The 19102-nt window shown below is 31.7% G+C and overlaps 2 protein-coding genes across 4 annotated transcripts; both read right to left on the bottom strand.

The window, feature by feature from the left end:
* Positions 1 to 6361: 6361 nt before the first annotated feature.
* On the bottom strand, positions 6362 to 12627 carry LOC114191028 (putative serine/threonine-protein kinase At1g54610). 3 transcript variants are annotated; one of them, XM_028080170.2, is made up of 10 exons: positions 12467 to 12627; positions 12156 to 12231; positions 12005 to 12053; positions 11458 to 11905; positions 10974 to 11258; positions 10553 to 10870; positions 8721 to 8948; positions 8180 to 8280; positions 7223 to 7340; positions 6362 to 7045 (listed from the first exon to the last, which is right to left on the bottom strand). In XM_028080170.2, the coding sequence occupies exons 4-10, from the start codon at positions 11833 to 11835 to the stop codon at positions 6725 to 6727; spliced, it is 1749 nt and encodes a 582-aa protein (XP_027935971.1). In that variant the 5' UTR covers positions 11836 to 11905; positions 12005 to 12053; positions 12156 to 12231; positions 12467 to 12627; the 3' UTR covers positions 6362 to 6724. The 3 variants fall into 3 exon arrangements, with proteins under 3 accessions (XP_027935971.1, XP_027935972.1, XP_027935970.1); XM_028080171.2 differs by having other exon boundaries at positions 11458 to 11893; positions 11994 to 12053; XM_028080169.2 differs by having other exon boundaries at positions 11994 to 12053.
* A 4450-nt stretch (positions 12628 to 17077) lies between these two features.
* On the bottom strand, positions 17078 to 18866 carry LOC146884817 (uncharacterized). The gene has a single exon (XM_085676236.1). The coding sequence runs from the start codon at positions 18802 to 18804 to the stop codon at positions 17284 to 17286; it is 1521 nt and encodes a 506-aa protein (XP_085532362.1). The 5' UTR covers positions 18805 to 18866; the 3' UTR covers positions 17078 to 17283.
* Between the last annotated feature and the right edge of the window lie 236 nt (positions 18867 to 19102).

Genomic DNA, 19102 nt, shown 5'->3' on the forward strand with positions numbered 1-19102 from the left:
CCGCTCTCGTTGGTGTCAATCTCACTACCCTTAGTGCTCGCAGATGTTGGGTTTAGGGTTTGGGTATTTCCTATCTTGAGAACACTCTATAGGTTTTGGTCTTCGTCACAGTGGTCTCGCTATTATCCTTCATTGTTGTCTTTTCCTTTTTCCCTCACTTTTTTTTGTCGCTTCTTCTGATTTCGAGGTTATGAATTTTGATTTGAAGGTTATTAGATATGCATTTTTGATTGAAATTAGTTATATGTCTTCTACTGAGTTATGAAAGTAGTTATTTGATAGCATATAGGTATTTGACTGTTTTTATGTCTATTGATTTATGAAATTATTTGTCAAACACACAATGAAAAGGCAGAGGAAGTAGAATAGAGTGAATCGACAATGTTGATGGTTTGAACAGGTAATGATGAACAATGGTAAAATTATGGTTTCATAGAAAAATTGAAAATGAGACTTTTTTATGTTAATGATGTCTAAAACTTACAAAAGTTAAAACTTTTTATACCAGTTATATTTATACCGATTTCGGAAACAACATAAAAAAAACTTCTTTTAACCGACATAAAAAAAAACCTACATCGCACTGGTGTTGTAACCATCCAAAGCAAAGAATTGAGTAACCCATAGATCCTTAACTTTCCCAAACTTATCATATAGTTTAGCTTCTTCCCCAACTATTTCATTTTGCAGTTTTTTATAAGTTGGTCTAAGAGTGTAGATTACATACTCTCTCCTTATCTAAACTTCTTCTTGCAAGTTGTTGAATCAACGTTTGTATCTAGAAAATCTCTTATTCAAACCACTTCCACCTTTACTAGAAACTTCATTTCCCACAAATTATTATTCCATTTTCCTAACTTTTCAATTATTTCCTATTTATGGATTGAACTGGTCTATAGTCTCATAGTCTCGTGAAACCATTCATAAAGGACAGATCATCATCGATCCACCCATCTCTCCAAAAATTGATCTTGATATGTATTTATAGTTTTAAAATAATATTATATATCTATAAACTAGTTTCTTTGTTTACCTTCCCCTATCGTCTAACTAATATGTTCCAAGTACCATCAATCACATCTTTTGTCATCTTATTGTTTAAAATTCTCTATCTCTCATATTCGTATTTGTATTTAACTTGTAATGTTTATGGAAACCACAAATGCATACTATTATATCCGCAAATATTATTGATTTATGATAAAAAAAAATTTATTAACTTAATGTGAATTCTAGCTTTTATTAATTAAATAAATATTTAATTGTGAAGATATTCAATAACTCATCTTAAATGAACTATTAGAAAATGTTCATATAATATACAAATATATTATTAAGTTTTTATTTGAAAATACGAGTCCGTGAATCTTGTTTATTAAATAGAAAATAATATATTGTCCTACAAGAAGGATAATTACTAAAGCATACAAAATTATTAAGAAAAAAACAAACTTTATATATTGATTAAGACATAGATAAAGTGAATGAAAAAAAATTATAATATGACAACTTTCTAACTTTTTTTTACGATGAATTTTCTAAAATGAAATGATAACGACGGAAGTAGATTTATATATCGGTTCATTAATTGACATAAAAAGTTTTGATTTATTATCTACATGTATTCATGTAGTTTCCAAAATACACATACAAATTTTGTTTTAATATAAAAAAAATATATATGTTACAGTACTAGTGCTGGTGTAGTTACTACAAATTAGTTTGGTTTCCTTCGTATCAAAGTTTTTATGACCCATAAAGTTTTAAACTCTAAATATCATTCAAGAAGATAGATAAATCACACTCACAACTTGTTGTAATTTAATTAATATTATAAAATTCAAAGGACTACAAATATATCAATATTTTCTAATAAAACATGTAAGAGAATACAATAAGATTTATTCACTATCTCAAAATTACATAAATTGTTTAAGTTTTACACAAAAAATATTGAAGGTAAGCATTCTAATTCAATCTAAATTAATTAAAGTAAATTAATTAAAGTAAATGTTAAATCATTACAGAAGTTCCCAATTTTGTAATGAAATTTCAAGTAGGTCCCCTCATTTTTATTTGAATCAATTGAGTCTCTATTTTAGAAAATTCGTTGCAATTAAGTCATTTCCATTAATAGTACTCTAACGGTGTTAACTATGTGTCACCTGTCAGCACGTGATTTTATTAATTTTTTTTAATTTTTAATTTTGTTTAATAATTTAAAAAAAAATTGTCACGTGTCAATCTCACATTGTGCTTGTGCCACGTGTAGAGACAATGTGATATAACAATGATAGTGTCACGTGATATTATTGGATGTGAAAAGTCTCAATGCAGTCCCTTTATTTGTTATTTTGTTTTAATTTGGTCCCAATTTTTTAAAATTGAATCAATTTCATCCCTATATCAAATTTAATTTTTACATAAATTTTACTATGATATTTTTATAATAATTGGTATTTTTAACAAAATTAAGTTTATTTAAATGTATATTTTGCATTGAACTTTATTTAAATATTGTTTCAAATATTTATATATCAATAATTTATAGACAAATGTTAGAGTTAGTTTAAAAATAACAACTTTATAAATTGAATTGTAAAATTTTAAATAAATATATTTATTTTAAATTGTTATAATTTTTTTTTAAATTTTATATTTGAATTTATAAAGTTTTTATTTTTAAAGCAACTCTAACATTTATCTATAAATTATGAATATATAAATATTTAAAACAAAATTTAAATAAATATATTTATTTTAAATTGTTATAAAATTGTTTTAAAATTTTATATTTGAATTTATAAAGTTTTTATTTTTAAAGCAACTCTAACATTTATCTATAAATTATAGATATATAAATATTTAAAACAAAATTTAAATAAAATTCAATGAAAAATATATATTTAAATAAACTTATTAAAAGTATCAATTATAATAAAAATATCACTAAAATTTATATAAAAAATAAATTTGATATAGAGATGAGATTGATTACGTTTTAAAAAAATTGGGACCATATTAAAACAAAATAGAGACTTTCACATCCAAATACCACTCTCACGTCACATTTTGTCTCTGCCACGTGATATAATGTTATATTGACATGTGACAGTTTTTATTTATTTTTTTTAACATTAAAAAATTTGAAAACTAAAAAAAATAACGTGATGACATGTAACACATAGTTAATAGTTAAAGTACTACTAATAAAAAGCACCTAATTACAATAAATTTTTTAAAATAAAGATCTGAGTTAAATAAAATGGAAGAAACTTACTTGACATTTCATTTTGTAACGAAGACCTCTAAAATAATTTAACCTAAATTAAATATAACAATATACTAAACTCAATTAAATAATATTTTATCTGAAAAAATCTAAATTGAATCCTCAAACAACTGCGATTATTGGAGGAAGGGAAATTGAAGATAAGGCTCCTTGATAAGTAACTAGACCTTATCATATTGTTACACCTCATAAGTACTTCATCATTTCTCTCAGATTTTCTTTATCGTTGATAATCTTCTTTCTTAACTTGTCTTGTCATATTCTTACCTATCAATAATAATGCTGGTGAAACATAACAAACAAACAAAATTAACAGATAAATGGAGTATGCTAAATAATATAGAAAATTAAAATAAATCATGATAATTAAACTAAGATTTTTCTTCGATAAATACAAATGTTGATTTGATAAAGATGATATTTTGAAGTGACAACAAGGCCTAATTTATCTGTAGGCCCAATTTCCTTAGTGGGTCTGCATGTAGCCTTCACTCTCACAAACCCAAATTCATTATTCATTATGCACTATTTTCTTTATTGTGATTATGTCCAAATTGAACTGATTATTTTTTTCTACTTAATTTGCCTTTTCTATAAATCAAAGAAGAAGAATAGTATATGTGTAGCGATCAGATTCAATGCATGGAGATTGACGCAAACATTATACTAAAACATTTTTCTTTGTGGTATTATTAATTGGTTTAAATGTTTGAGTTTGGCACGCTAACTAAACATTTTTTTTAATAAAAACGGTAGGTCAAGTTTAATTAGGACTTTAATTTCCCATTTTTCAAAAGAGTTTTTCGTAATAGACCATGACAGGAGGATTTAATTTTGTTTGACTTCTTAATTTCTTTAAACAAATATAAATTTTATGCGTGTTCTTCCTAGAAAGGCAAAGAAAGTGTAATTAAGTTATTTTAGTGCTCTTTTTGTGATATAGTTTTTTTTTAATTACAAAAATTGAGTAATAAAAAAAATTATTTTTAAGTTGAGCAATGTTTAGGATATTGTTATTTTATTTTATATGTACAACCCATGCATGAAGTCATGTTATACATAAAGAAATGATAACTATAAGAGTAATTCATTAAAGAAAAACCAATGAATATGGTTAACAATTTTTTTAGAAAACATTAATTGTTATTAAGTTAATGATTGAGATTTATAAAACAATAATTACATTACATTAATAATGAATGTGACGGTATGTGTAGTAGACATCAAACATTAGAAGCAAAAGTGTATTCACACTTTGCCTTGTTTGTTATACCAGCTTTGGAATGCTCTCGTATATATTATTATTCAATGGATAAGAACAAAGTCTTCACGTTGCTGTCACAGTTATTTTTTTTTTGTTTATTAATTCAACCTATAAATATTTTTTTATATCTAAACTATATTTTTATTTGACTGAAAGTTGCCTTGTATTATACTCTCCCCAATTTTAATTGATTTTTTATTTTTAACACTCTTATTTGTTTTTAATGTCAAGGTTTATAGAAGATAGTCTAAGAAAGAAGATTAGTTTTGAAATGGAATTAATACAACTAAATGGCACTAACTAATTGTTTTAATTAATATAAGGCTTTTGGTTTATATTGAAGAATGGAAGGAGTAAATATCAACTTTTATAATAATTATGTGAAAAATCACAGCTAATTGGTTGCTAGTGTAAATCTATAGTAACAATACATTTAAAAAAAACATATAAATATTTTCTATTAGATGTATATATAAGTCGGTTGAAGAGAAAAAAACTAAAAACATACTTTAAATTTAAGTCTGCAATTTGTTCTTAAGAATTCGAAGCGAACTAACGCGATTTTAGGAGTCATATTACAATATAGAACTTTAGGAGTTATATAATTATAATATAAAATATTATGAGTGTTAAGAATTTGTAGAGATTGTAAAAATATGAAAGATATAAAATATATAATAAATATAAAATATATATTATAAGAGAAACTTGTTATTTTATTTTATTCATATACTTTTTTTTTTCTCTTTGTACAACAAAATCTAACAGAAAAAAGATATATATTTTGTACCGTACTTAGTCGGCCTAGAAGAAAGACAATGGACGCTTATCACCCTTTACCGACATCTATGTCATGAGAGGCTGAGGGACTGGTGTACTGCACCTGGTCGGCCTAAGCCGAGTACTAGTAAGCACCATGAACACACTAAGGCACTCGGACTAAAACCACTAAGAAGCGACGTCGATTTAACAAATCGAAAACAAACTATAGCTGCCTAAGCCGCCAAGAGGTAACCGGCTCAGGCCGACAACTCCATACAGAACAATCAAGGACTTAGTAAAAAACATGTCATCATTATCGAACTAAGGGCCTGGGTCAGGATCCTAGCCCACCTATGGCCCAAGCAAGGACCCAACCCACATAATTAATGATCTATAAATATGCATGGATCCCACGAATTAAAAGTACGCATTCATTACTTTGTTAATCACCCGATCTGACTTTCTGAGAGCTTTCGCTGACTTGAGCTTCGGAGTCTCTTCTGCAAGTAACCCCTCCTGGGTCCAAGTAGACATATACCAACCAGGAAGAGGCCTACTAAGGAAACAACGGACTATATAGATAAGGTAACACTTGTGTCTAACTTATCTTACTTGTTATCTGCAGGAACATTTTCTAAAAATAAAATTACAAAATTATTGATCCAATAATTTTCTCATTTCAAATGAAGATTTAAACGGGATACGAATTTAAATGAATGCAAATTTATGTGAATATTGACAGCATGTCATTCAAAATGAAAATAAATACAAAGAGAAAAAAAATGGACATAAATGTTACTCGATTTAAACATAAAATTTTAAATGTTTCCATAAAGGTAAAGATTATCACACAAGTAAATATGATGAACAATGAGAATTTCGTTAAGATGCTACCAATTAGGATGAGTTGCTTTTGAAATAACTTTAACTCATCCTGGAAATCAATACCAAAAAAAGGAAAAGTAAAATTAAATACAGAATAACATGAAGCTATCAAGTTACTATAACTTTGGTTTTGGTACAACTGGCACCATACCTAAATATGAGGACTTAAAAATCTAAAAATTTATTGCAATCTCAACAAATGTGTGAAATATAATTCAGATATTGACAATGAAAAAAAAAAATCACGATGTACATCACAGTAATTCTCTGTAATACCAACAGACTTAACAAGTTCCCCAGAAAAACCTCTGTATAAATAAAATCCAAAAGATTAAACTATGAAAAAAAAATGGAGGTTTAAAAATGGGGGAAAATGGTTATACTCCTTGATAATAAGGAATTAACCTTAAGAAGCAAGCATGTAGCATGACACATTTTCAAGCAGATGGACTCCAACACCAAAAATGGGGCAACAGAACATGTTCTTTCTTAATTTGACTCTACAAGAATGTACCTAGTATCTAGGCTGGGATTTTTTTTCCTTTAACTTTATGCTTGAGAGTTCCTTTGTATGATTTTGACAAATCCAATGCATCATCACCAGTAGTGTGTTTCTTCTGCTTACTAATGCTGGCAGGATTACCAATTGGACCTGACCAAGCTTGGAATGGTTCCTTTGAAAAGGTGTACGAGGTTGAACCCAAAGAGATGTCAGAAGGTATGATATCTGGATCAATGTGATTAGAAGATCCCAAAGGAAAGCCAAGTTGTCCATCTTCATGCGGTGGAGGAAACTTTTCACTCTTGCTCTTTGCATTTGCATGACTGATTAATCGCCTTCTCTGTTGCACACGAAATCACAGCAACCAATAATCAACGTTACTTTCTTACTTTCAATCATAACTATAGAGATTTTCAATTCTCAATCATGAAAAATGATGAAGATTTTTATCAGAAGGAAAGCAGCCAAGACATAATCTAAGATAATCAATAGATAGAACTAATTTTCTTGAACTTACATCCACGTTGGATTGAAGCTCAGCATTGGCTTCTGGAGCAGGAGCAGCTTTGGCAGCGCGTTCGCGACTCCGATGCTTCTTTGGACCATCAACACCAGTTTTGCCAGCAGCTCTTGATCTAGTAATCCATATTTGCAGGAAATGTCAGTCAAACATAATAAGATCACCAAATTAAAACTAGCAGATGTTAATCAAAAGGGAACACTCTTCACTCTGCTCGTACAAGCAAAATTGACGTCATTGTGTGTGTAAGTTGAAGCATACTCAAGTTAATCTGCTCATCATCTCTTGTGATGTTCAGCCATAACATTAAAGCATGGAAAACTTTAGTTTGCCACCTATATTTTTAAAAAGTGAACTTTAAACCTAACTCAACCTCACTCTAACCATGGCTCTGATATCATGCTAAAAAGTGGACTTTAAGCCTAAGTTAACCCCACAACACTGGTTTGTAAGGTGAGGTTTGCATCCACATATATACTCTACATTGGCTTTATCTCTAGTTAATGTTGGACTTCCAACACACTCCCTCATGCCGAGATATATATATATATATATATATATATATATATATATATATATATATATATATATATATATATATATATCGTGTGTTGGATTAGATATTAATGGATGGTTCCGATAACGGATGAAACAATTAACTCAACAAAGAACAAATTTCACTAGGAGAGACTAATATAAATAGAGAGAACATGTAAAGTCTTTCCGTCTCCACTTTTTGTCAGAAAAGACATATTTGCGATAAGTGTCATTGAATAATGCAGATAAAATACAATATTATTATTAATAACTTATATTTTTAGCCCGAATCTCTTCCTCCAACCGTTTTGTCCCAACCCCCTGCCTGCTTTTTAAATATATGTTTCTTTAAAATGTTCACATGTGTGTACATCCTCAATTCTAGTGTGCATCAAGCAAACTTCATAGAAAAGATACCTCCTTGCTTCATCATCCCGTCGTTTAGCATCCATTTCCTTTGTTGGGGGATATTTTGGAAGACTAAGAGGATCACAAGCATAAGGTTCTGTGGTAAAGAACTGCAAAATAATAGAAGGTTGAACAAAATAATAAGGGTTTGATTTTATAAAATGGAAAAGGCATCTAATTCAACAAAATTACAATGTTTTTCCTCAGACAACATTCAAGATTTGATGGACCAGTCTCCTATAGCAGCAGTTTACAACAATAATCATGCACATTTTTTGGCATTAAATATCAGAGGCAAAAAAGATGAAGAACCAAGCCACAAAAGTTCTTTTGTCAATAATAGATGCACCCACCAGCAATCCTTGTGGTTAAGAATCATACAGCCTAATAAAACTAGTAATGCACCACAAGACAAAGGGCTGAAGAAGTTCAACATGCGGCTTATTTTATGTTTCACAAAAGAGTCTGGAATATGAACTCCACTGAGAATAATACATTAGGATACAAAACATGTCTAAATTTTCAAAATAAGGAATTTTCAAAATCCCACCTCACTTCTTAGAGCATCTGAGGCAGTCTTTCGTTCTGCTGGATCAATAGCAAGAAGAGTCTCAATAAGGGGCAGAGATGAAGGTGGAAAATCTTTAAATGTCTCTCTTATACACCTCCTGTATGGCTGTCGAGGTTTAAACAAGGTAGCATTAGGCATCTTTGACTTCTTCCAATACTCATCAGAAGGTGATCCACAAAGTTTGTATATCTTATGCAGTTGTTCCACCTGTGTAAGTTATCGGTAAAGGGTCATAAAATATCCAATGAAGATCACAAATAACCAGCAAAAAAGAGCGAGTGATATATTGTTAATGCAATACAAATTCCTTCAAACTAAGTAAGAGATGGTAGAGCTAAACATAAGATCTAGCATATCACTTAAAAAGTGTGATTTGTGGAAAACAGACAAAGGGTGCATTTAAACAAACAAATCTTGTAAAGATAATGTTTCGTAGTTATCAGTCTGCATTGATTTGATAACTGAACCAAAAATACTATAACTATCATCATAATCACTAGTAGTGCTGCAAGAGAAAGTGTGGCTGGAATAGAAGATGCTGCAAGACATTCTATTCCTAGCATGGTCGTGGCTATCCGGATTGTATTACGCATTTCAATATCCTGTGACATGCTTGTCGGGCTTTGGATGCTGGTTTCCTCTCAGGTTATTTGGGACAATGTATTTATGAGGCAGGGTATGTACTTTGTAATTGGTTGGGAGAGTGTTATGGATACTCGAATTTTGTACATAGGCCACAGAACTGGTTACATTGCACGTATGTGCAAAAGGCAACTAAAAGCCATACAACTAACTAGTTATGCATAAGACGAAAACAAATTTGTAAATATTTTTCTTTAGGTAATACTGGTACCGGCTTATATTAATACACTATTATAACTGTTGATAAGGAAAAAAAAAACTAGTGCGAAATCCTTAAAAATGCATGACTTGATTGTTCTTCTACATTTGAGGGAGCATTGGTTTATATACCATTAACACACGACCAAATAATATGGACAAACTGACATTTCAACCAGTCAATAGGAAAAATGCTTTAGTAATAACATTTTAAATTGGTAACAGATATACCACTTCATACCTCCTTAAAGTACAAGTAATATCTTATTGACCAACACTGAACTGATATAAGAATCATTCTTCTTTCTAGTAATGTAAAATCTCCATTTTACCCAGTTTTTGTTTTCAATAGTACATGCACATTAAAAAGCTTGAACAAGCGATATAAAGGTAAAGGTACACATGCAAAAATGAAAAACAAAGGTACTAGCACTACATCAGAGAGCCTGGAGGTAACTAGTAACAATCTCTTCCACTGCCATTTACAATATCTGTGCTACAATTTGATTTGTTCCACTTTCTCACCCACCATGTTTCATGGCTCAACAGAGGCATATGCAGTTGTCTACGAAGTAAAATGGTTTATTAAATCATGCAGTAACTCAGCAATTGGTTATTTCTCATACTTTTTCAGTTTCTTAGTTTATTTCTCATTGATTGCATGTCTCTATATTCATTGCAGATAAGCATAATGCCAGCCTTCCAAAAGGAAGTACAGTACACAAAGCTTGGATCATCCTACATAGGCTTACCCTCATGAGAACAGATGGTTGGGACGGAGGAGTTGCAATGCCATAATTAAAAGGTTAATAGATGCATATTTAGAAAGAAGAGTTTCCATTAGGATATATAGCTTTGTTATTACTCTTTCAAAAACATAAAATTTGTTGGATTACCATCTAACTGTTAGGCAAAGATTTGAAGGAAATGAAAATTCATATAAATCAAAACAAGACAATTTAAGTTTTCACCTCCGTACGTCCAGGCATAATAGGTTTCCCAGCCAATAACTCTCCTAAAATGCAACCAACACTCCAAAGGTCGATGGCCACACCATATTCTGTGGCACCAAGAAGCAACTCAAGGGGGCGGTACCAAAGGGTAACTACACGATTAGTCATGGGATGCCGGCGGTCTGGATCAAAGAAAGATGCAAGGCCAAAGTCAGCAATTTTAAGTATCCCTTCATCGTTAATAAGAAGATTTGATCCTTTAATATCACGGTGAAGTACGTTTCGACTATGACAGTGCTCAAGTCCTGATAGCAGTTGATGAGTGTAACATTTAACCTGCAGTTGTAGACAGGTATTTGGAGACATCAAAACAGCAAATTGAAAAGAAACCAAAGGGTATCTCTTATTTCTTAGATTATTAAGGCAAACCTGGTCTAACCTGTGGCTCTGTAAATTTTATGTCAGGGCTTGCAGCAAGTCCAGCTAAATCATGCACCATGTAATCAAACACCAGGTACAAACTCAAGGACATTCTGGATGTAACTAAACCTTCTAGCTTTATAACATTGGGATGATCCAATCTTCTCAAAATAAGAATCTCTCTGGCCATGAATTTTACACTCTCAGGTTCCAAATTGTCAAATCGAACCTTCTTCAGTGCAACAATCTTACCCGTCAATGTGTCTTTAGCTTTGTATACATTACTATAAGTTCCTTGACCAATCTAATACAAAGGAAATTCAAAGAAAAATAAAACAAGAATGAGAAGAACAGAATAATGCAGACTGAATTGGGCTTCAAACCACATCCACAAATCCCTGATATGGCAAGACTTATTCAATGTATTTCCATTTTAAGTTAAATGTGACACAAGCACCTAAAAAATTTGAAGTTCAAAATTTTTTCCAACAATACAAACCTACCTTATCAATTTTCTCAAATGTGTCAGCCTTTCGCGGAATCCACCCACTAAGAGCTTCACCACACACTGCTGTTAGCCAAGGTGGCCACCCAGCTGCTACTTGCTCCCCCTGCAAATGCTTCGGTGGATTACTTAGCCTTGGATTTGGCTTTGACCTTCTTCTGTCATCCTTCGTTCCCCGGACTCCATCGCCACCACCATTCTCTTCCTTCTCCTTCTCTTTCTCCTTCTCACCATTCAGAGCCTCTACCACGTTCTCCTCAGCACTGCTTGTGGGCACTTCATCAACTTTCTTGTTTGATTCAACACTCACACTCTTCTCCTCCTTCACCTCGGAGATTATTCCCGATGACACTTCTCTGCCAATTATACACCCCATTTACTCTCCTCGAATCCAAGCTTCATTCCCTTGACATGGCTCCCTTTTGTGAGGGTTTCTGATCACCACACTAATCCAATAACATCAAGAAAGAAAGTAAAACACGAGCAAGATTAAATGATTACGATTACGTCTATGACGAGTAAAAAACATTTTACCCTTGATCAACCTGGTCATCCTACAACAATCGGTAGCATCATCCGCGGAAAGCAACAAACCTAAGCATCAAGTGATGAGTGAGCGGAATTTGGAATAAAAAGCAAAACTTTTTCACGTATTGAACAATCACTGGTCCACAAGGTGCAGGAGCACAAACATACACAGTCACCAATCAAGAATTCAGTTGAGGGGGAGGTCAAAGGTAGCACGATTCAGTGCGCCGTCAAAGTGATCTATCTGCATACACAAAAGGAAAGTGAAAAAGTTTAAATTTTTATAGTTTATTTATATTTTTCCAGATAGAGGAAGCACGTGATGGGTTGTGGAAAAAAGAGGGGCAAAGAAGAAAACGGAAAAAAGAGCATGGCCTGCTGCAGAGTGTGATAGAGAAAGAGTAATTGGAACTGGGGTTCGTGTTTGTATAAAGAGAAAGAGGTTGTTGTCTTGTCTGAGAAGTGTGGGCACTGTTTACCTGCGTTTGTTTGTCTGGTGATGTTGTTTGGTCTTTTGTGGCTCTCTCCGAACGAGACGAGGAATATAGAGAGGATGAGATCTTCCAACTATCACAAAGTCAAACCTCTCAAAATCGCTTTCTTTCAACACCCATTCATTTGTTTTCAACTTGATTCCTCTTCCCAGCTTCTTAAATTGATGCCTATTATTGTTAATTTCATAACAGTGCCCAAGGAAATTAGAAAATCACTGGAAAAGAAAAATTGATATACTCACAAACCAACGACCCAAATGATTGCTAATTATTATTATTATTATTTTCATTTTGAGTTCTCTTCAAACTTGAAATATGTTTGGCTGGTGGAAGATGATGAAAATAAGAAGTGATGGAATTAAATTGATTTATCCGATTAAATAAAAAAAAAAATTATTGATTTAGTCCTTTTAATTTATTGTTTTGGTTTATTTTAATTTTCTCAAATTCTTTGAAAATATTTAATTTAATTTATTTATTATTTTTTATTCAATTTAATCATTTTTTAAATAAATTAAAACTAAATTAATAATTAAATTTAATTATATATTAAAATAATATTTTATAATTTATACATAAAATTAATTTAATTTTAGAATAGAGAAAATAATATTGAATTGTTTAAAAAAAACTAAATTAAATAAAAATAATAAAAAGATCAAATTAAATATTTTTAAAATATTTGAAGACTAAATTAAATAAAAATAATAATAAAAATAAAAGAATAAACCAAAATAACAAGAATATATCACTAACTAAGAAGAACAAAAGTTAAAAAGTGAATAAGTTTTACTGGTCTTTATTTCATTTTCATTTCCTAATTTCTTTATAAAACATTTTTAAAATTTATTTATTCTTTTATTTATTTTTACTCGTTTTATTTTATATCTATCAAACGAATACTAACTTTTTATGTGTTAAAGGAATACGATATAGATATAAAAAGAGGCAGGGGAAAAGGAAAAAAAAAGAAAAAAAAGTAGAAATAGAAGTACGAACACGTTTTTTTTTGTTAAACCAATATGCTTTCAGTGTATATTTGAAATTTATTTAAGATTTTTTTAAATGACTTATTTTTATTTCTTAATTAATAAAGTACTGATTAATGTTTATTATTTTCTTTTGAAATTAAAATAATTGAAATAATCGTTACTTGTAATTTTAGGACTGATTTAATGTTTTAGTTTGCTAGAAACTTTATTCAGGATTCCTTTGGAGAAAATGCTTTTCCTCAAGGGAAGAAAGATAATGAAACTGGCTTTTCCTTATAAATTGATATGTTAAAATTATAAAACAAAATAGAAAATAACTTCCATACATAAGTTTATAACTCAATTTTAGCATAATACAATTTAACTTTTTAAAAATGATGAGAAACGTCCTCCTTCGGTCTTCTTTGTGTTTATTGTTTCGTGTAACAGAGGTGTTAATTTCAATTGTGAATTACGAGTTAAGTTGATTTATTACAAGTAACATATTGAAGAATTATGAAATGTATGTTAAAATACAGAAAACTAACCTTTCATTAGCTTAAATGAGTTGAAGCTATAAACAGATTGCCAAGAAAAATAATTAAATATTTTTTATCAAAAATTTAAAATATATAAAAGAAATTTAATATTAATAAATAGTAAATGGTTAAGTATGTTTTTAGTCCATGTAATTTGATCCAAAATTCAAATTCGTCCATGTCTAACTTTGATATATTTTGACCTTTAAACTTTAAGAATGAATTAATATAATCCTTTTAACTTAATTATATTAGTTTTTTTTAGGTGTCAAATGCATTTTCCAGCATATATTATACCGAGAATGTGTCAAACAATATAAACAACGTCAATACTAACATGAAATACGTTTGACATATCAAAAAATGTTAACATAATTGAATTAGGAATACTATATTTATTCATTGGACTAAATGTATAAAGCTTCGGATATGAACGAATTCTAATTTTGAATCAAAGTTAATAAACTAAAAACATATTTAATCTAATATTTAATATCAAAAGATACAAAAATTATAATTATATAAATACCAATAAAAAGTATCAAATAATTTTTTGTTGTAAATTGATATAATTTTTATTTAGGGTAGGACCGCCCTACCCTACAATTTATCATCCTACCTGGAGGACACTTTGTTAATTGAACGAGAAGCCCTTAATCTAAAAGTATTACTTTCAAAAAAAATTATTGTTTGAGCGATAAATGGTTGTTTAAGTGAAATATGAACGAAAAAAAAAAGTAAAAACCGAAAAACAGTTACAATCAAAACCAAGTCAAGGTTTTCATGCTTCAAATGCATACATATTTATATGTTATTTAGAACCACAACTTGATCAATAAAGTATCAAATCACTACCTCATAAGTTCTGCACTTTTCATTTTATAAATTGACACACTGTAGACAATAATTCCAAAGACATGTTTTCACATTCAGGTTTGGCTAGGGAAGGTTTATTCTAACATTTCACCAATTTAACCAACATCATCAACTCGTACGAAATAATCTAGCAAATTAATAAAATAAACTAAGTCTATTTTGAATTTTGATTAAACAGACAAGTAAATTATTTTAGGTGAAACAAAAATTAAAATATTGATGATTTTTATTATTTAAAGTAAATAAAGGCGTCTGGTTGTTATTATGATTAAATGAGGCTTGATTGTGAAACTGAGTAAGTGATGACTTATTTAAATTGATAAGAACTAAGTGAATGATTTCAAATTAAGATTTTGAGAGATTATGGTATCGATTCAATGCATTGGTCTAATGATTAGAGGTTCTGATGAGATTTTTTTTAACAACTAATTTTAATTTTCAGCAAGTATATTCGTGTGTAGTAGATAAGATGATAAAACGAACTGGATTTGATGTGCCAACTGTCAATTTGTGTTAAAAGAGTAAGGTCAGATTGAAAATTTTAACCCTTGAGCTCGTGTTGGTACAGTCCGTTCAATCCGTTAATTTGACGGACCAAAATATGGGTCAACTCATCCCAGCCCATTGACCCACTTCAAAAAAAATATTAATTTTTTTAATATATTTTTTAAAGGTATAAATATATAATAGTATTGTAATTTAAATCATTAACACTTATAAATTAAGTTTCAATTATTAATTATAATAGTGTAATTTAACATGGAAATGTAATAATTATTTTAATTTATCTAATTAAAGACATTAACTAATCAATTAAAAGTTCAGAAAAGATTTTATACAATTAGATATGCCTTTAATATTCATTTATATGTATATATAAACAAATTTTAAACACAAAAAAAATTGAAAATTAATTAAAAAAAATAGTGACGGCCCAGCCCGACCCGACCCATTTTTTACGGACCACTAACGGGGCGAGCTAGCCCATTTTGCCACCTATAGTAATAGTATCAACAAATGTTGTATTTATCTTTAGATTCAATGAAATAATGGCTTTAAGAAGAGACTTTGATCATAGAAATGGGTAAATTGTGATTTGAGAAAACATATTATTATGACGGGCCAATCTATGTTGAAGGTTAAGACAGATTGACTTGGACCGAAGGTCGACACGAGCCCCAATTTGTCTAAGTCGTCCCAAGTTGTAATTTGACTGAGTTGGCCCTTGCTGAAATTTGGTTGAATTTAGCCAAGTTTGCCTCGGCCAAATTTCGATCGAGTTGGTCCTGATTGAATTTCAGTCGAGTCAGTATCAACCAAATTTCAGCCGAGTTGGTCCTTGCCGAATTTCACTAGACCCAAGTTGAATTTCGACTGGATTTAGCCGAGTCGGTCTCAGAGGAAAATTTGTCGAGCCGACCCCATCTGAAATTCAACCGAGTCGACCTAGGCTGAATTTCAGTCGAGCCACCAACCAAAATCTGGCGGGGTTGACCCTGGTTGAAATTTGACCAAGTCTTCCCTAACCCAAATTCGACCCCACCCTTACTCAAATGATGATATAGGTGGGCCCAGATCGAAGGTCGAGATTGGTCGAATTGAGTTGATGGTTGAGATTGGCCAACCTAGCTCGAAGGTCGACATTAGTGCAATTCGGGCCAAAGGTCGAGACTGGTCAACCCTTCTTAGGTTGAAGTTTGACTTGGGTCAATTCAGGCTGAAGTTCGAGATGGGTCGACTTGGACTGAAAGTCAAGATGGCCCGACCCAAGTTAAAGGTCGATCCTGACCAGATTGGTTGACGGTCGATCTTGACAAATTTGGCTAAAAGTCAAGATAAACTTATTCAAACTGGAAGTCAAGATGAGCCAGTTTAAATCGAAGGTTTGATGATATATTTAAAAAAGTTAACATTTTTTCATATTTAAAAATAAAGTCCATAGATTGATCATAATCTTCAAGACTTTTATGAGCATTTTCGTCTTGTGGACCTTTTCAGTAAGAGACTTTTTGACCTTGAGATTTTTTTTTCTGTCCCAACCCACATAGGTCTATGGGATTGACCAAAATGACATCTTTTACTTGAACTAAAGAGCTCTAACAAGTTCTTTTACTTGAAACAAGAAGAAGATATACACATGAATAACATGATTGTTGTAGCTCAAATTGTATACGGTGTATTAAATTTATAACATGTATAAGTAAGACTGCTTGTGTAAATAACAATATGCATCTTTTATTTAATCCATACATATATAATATATAAAGTCTGTTTGACATTTTGTTGGCACTATCACCAGGTACACACATATAGTTATAAAAACCAACGACAACAAGAAAACACAAGTATAAAACAAAACACACTGAAGACATAGATATTGGTAATTATTAATTTTGGTATATGCATGGATAGGTTATTAGATTGTCATGCCCTTAAACTTTTTCTCAGCCTCCTTATGATCGATGACTCCATAATCAGGACGTCTCCCATCACTGAAATTAAAGAGTGGTCGTTGCGATGAAAATCTCGAGTTTCCTTTCGCTGGAGTTTCAGGCGCTTTCGTCGCAATCTTTTTTAGCTTTTCAGTTTCATCAACTAGATTCATGTTCTTCTCATTCCCATTTACCACTGCAGCTTCTTTCTTCAACAACTCTAAGGCCTCGTTAATATCATTCATGGGCTTACTTAGCGGAGTCCCTTTTCTTGGAGTTTCGATGGTTTTAGGCCCAACCAGCTTGTTCCGTTCTTTGTTGTTGGGATAATTACCATACCCACCATAATCGTGTCCAGTTGGACTTGCTCCTCCAACACCATACCCATCGTTATACACAGGAATCTCAGTGGACTTGGGTTTGGGCCCTTTGCTATAATTACCGTAGTCACCGCCATATCCATCATTGTAAACAGGACTCTCGATGGGCTTAGGTGTGGATCTTTCTTTGCCGTTGTCAGTACCATAATTATCACCATATCCATTATTATGAAAAGGAATACCAGTGGACTTGGGCTTGTACCCTTCTTTGTTGTTGTAGCTTCCATAGTCAGCACCATATCTATCATTATAAACAGAAGAGTCACTGGGCTTGGGCTTGGGATTGTATCCTTCTCTGTTATTGTAGTCTCCATAGTCAGCACCATATCCATCATTGTAAACAGGAGTGCCACTGGGCTTAGCACCATATCCATCATTATAAACGGGTACAACAGTGGACTTAGGCTTGTACCTTTCTTTGTTGTTGTAGTCCCCGTCATCAGTACCATATCCATCATGATAAACTGGACTAAAAGTGGGCTTGGGCCTGTACCTTTCTTTGTTGTTGTAGTCTCCATAGTCAGCACCATATCCGTCGTTATAAACAGGATTGAAAGTGGGCTTGGACTTGTACCTTTCTTTATTGTTGTAGTCTCCATAGTCAGCACCGTACCCATCGTTATAAGCAGGACCGGAGGTGGGCTTGGACTTGTACCTTTCTTTGTTGTTGTAGTCACCATTGTCAGTGCCATAACCATCAGCATAAACCGGAGTGGAAGCGGGCTTGGGCTTGTACTTTTCTTTGGTACCGTAGTCTCCGTGGTCAGCATAATAATCGGGAGTAGTTTTGATGTTGGGCTTGGTGACATAAGGTATGGGCTGGGAGGAGTGGCCCGAGTGAGGTAAAGTAACGGGAATGGAGCTTGGAGGAGGATCAACATAAGCTCGATGAGCAGGGTTTGTTCCACGTTCATGCTTCCATTCATCATCACTCTCGTACTCATAGGGCCTCCTACCAACTGGAACTAATTTTTTCTTCCCAACGTACTCATCAGAGTAACCATCACCACTGTTATATTTGGGGACGAAAGGAGAAAACGGCTTTGTCACAGTTTCACTTCTCACACTACTGCTAGTGTTGTAGGTGGATATGGTAGCGCTTTGGTACCTGTAGAAAAGAGCCATGCCTCTCTCCTTTGCTTTTTAACTTAAATCTCCTGCAACTTCCCCTTTTATATAAGGAAATAAAGATGCTTAAACTTTGCGTTTCGACTAAGCCCAGTACCGTTGTCTCCAACTAAAATAGCTAAAGACATGAATGCAGAAAATTCAAACTTATCATGCTTAAGATAAGAGAATCATATGCTACTTTAGTCGCAATTATGACTTGTGTGGATTTTATTCATGTTCTTACTACATTCACTATATATATTTATATGCCGCGTGTGAAACTGAAGAAGAATCGTATTCGATGGTAGTGGAT

The sequence above is a fragment of the Vigna unguiculata genome, chromosome 7 (assembly GCF_037176805.1).
Source record: "Vigna unguiculata cultivar grain cowpea cultivar isolate G323 ecotype 2 chromosome 7, ASM3717680v1, whole genome shotgun sequence".
In the NCBI taxonomy this organism is placed as follows: domain Eukaryota; kingdom Viridiplantae; phylum Streptophyta; class Magnoliopsida; order Fabales; family Fabaceae; genus Vigna; species Vigna unguiculata.

Bases quoted from the DNA above. Each gene is read 5' to 3' on its own strand.
- LOC114191028 (XM_028080170.2), bottom strand. From the start codon at position 11,835: ATGGGGTGTATAATTGGCAGAGAAGTGTCATCGGGAATAATCTCCGAG. The intron at 8,949-10,552 runs GTGAAAACTTAA...TAACTTACACAG, and splicing joins TTATGCCTGGACGTACGGAG to GTGGAACAACTGCATAAGAT. The intron at 8,281-8,720 runs GTGGGATTTTGA...ATTATTTTGCAG, and splicing joins CAGATGCTCTAAGAAGTGAG to TTCTTTACCACAGAACCTTA.
- LOC146884817 (XM_085676236.1), bottom strand. From the start codon at position 18,804: ATGGCTCTTTTCTACAGGTACCAAAGCGCTACCATATCCACCTACAAC.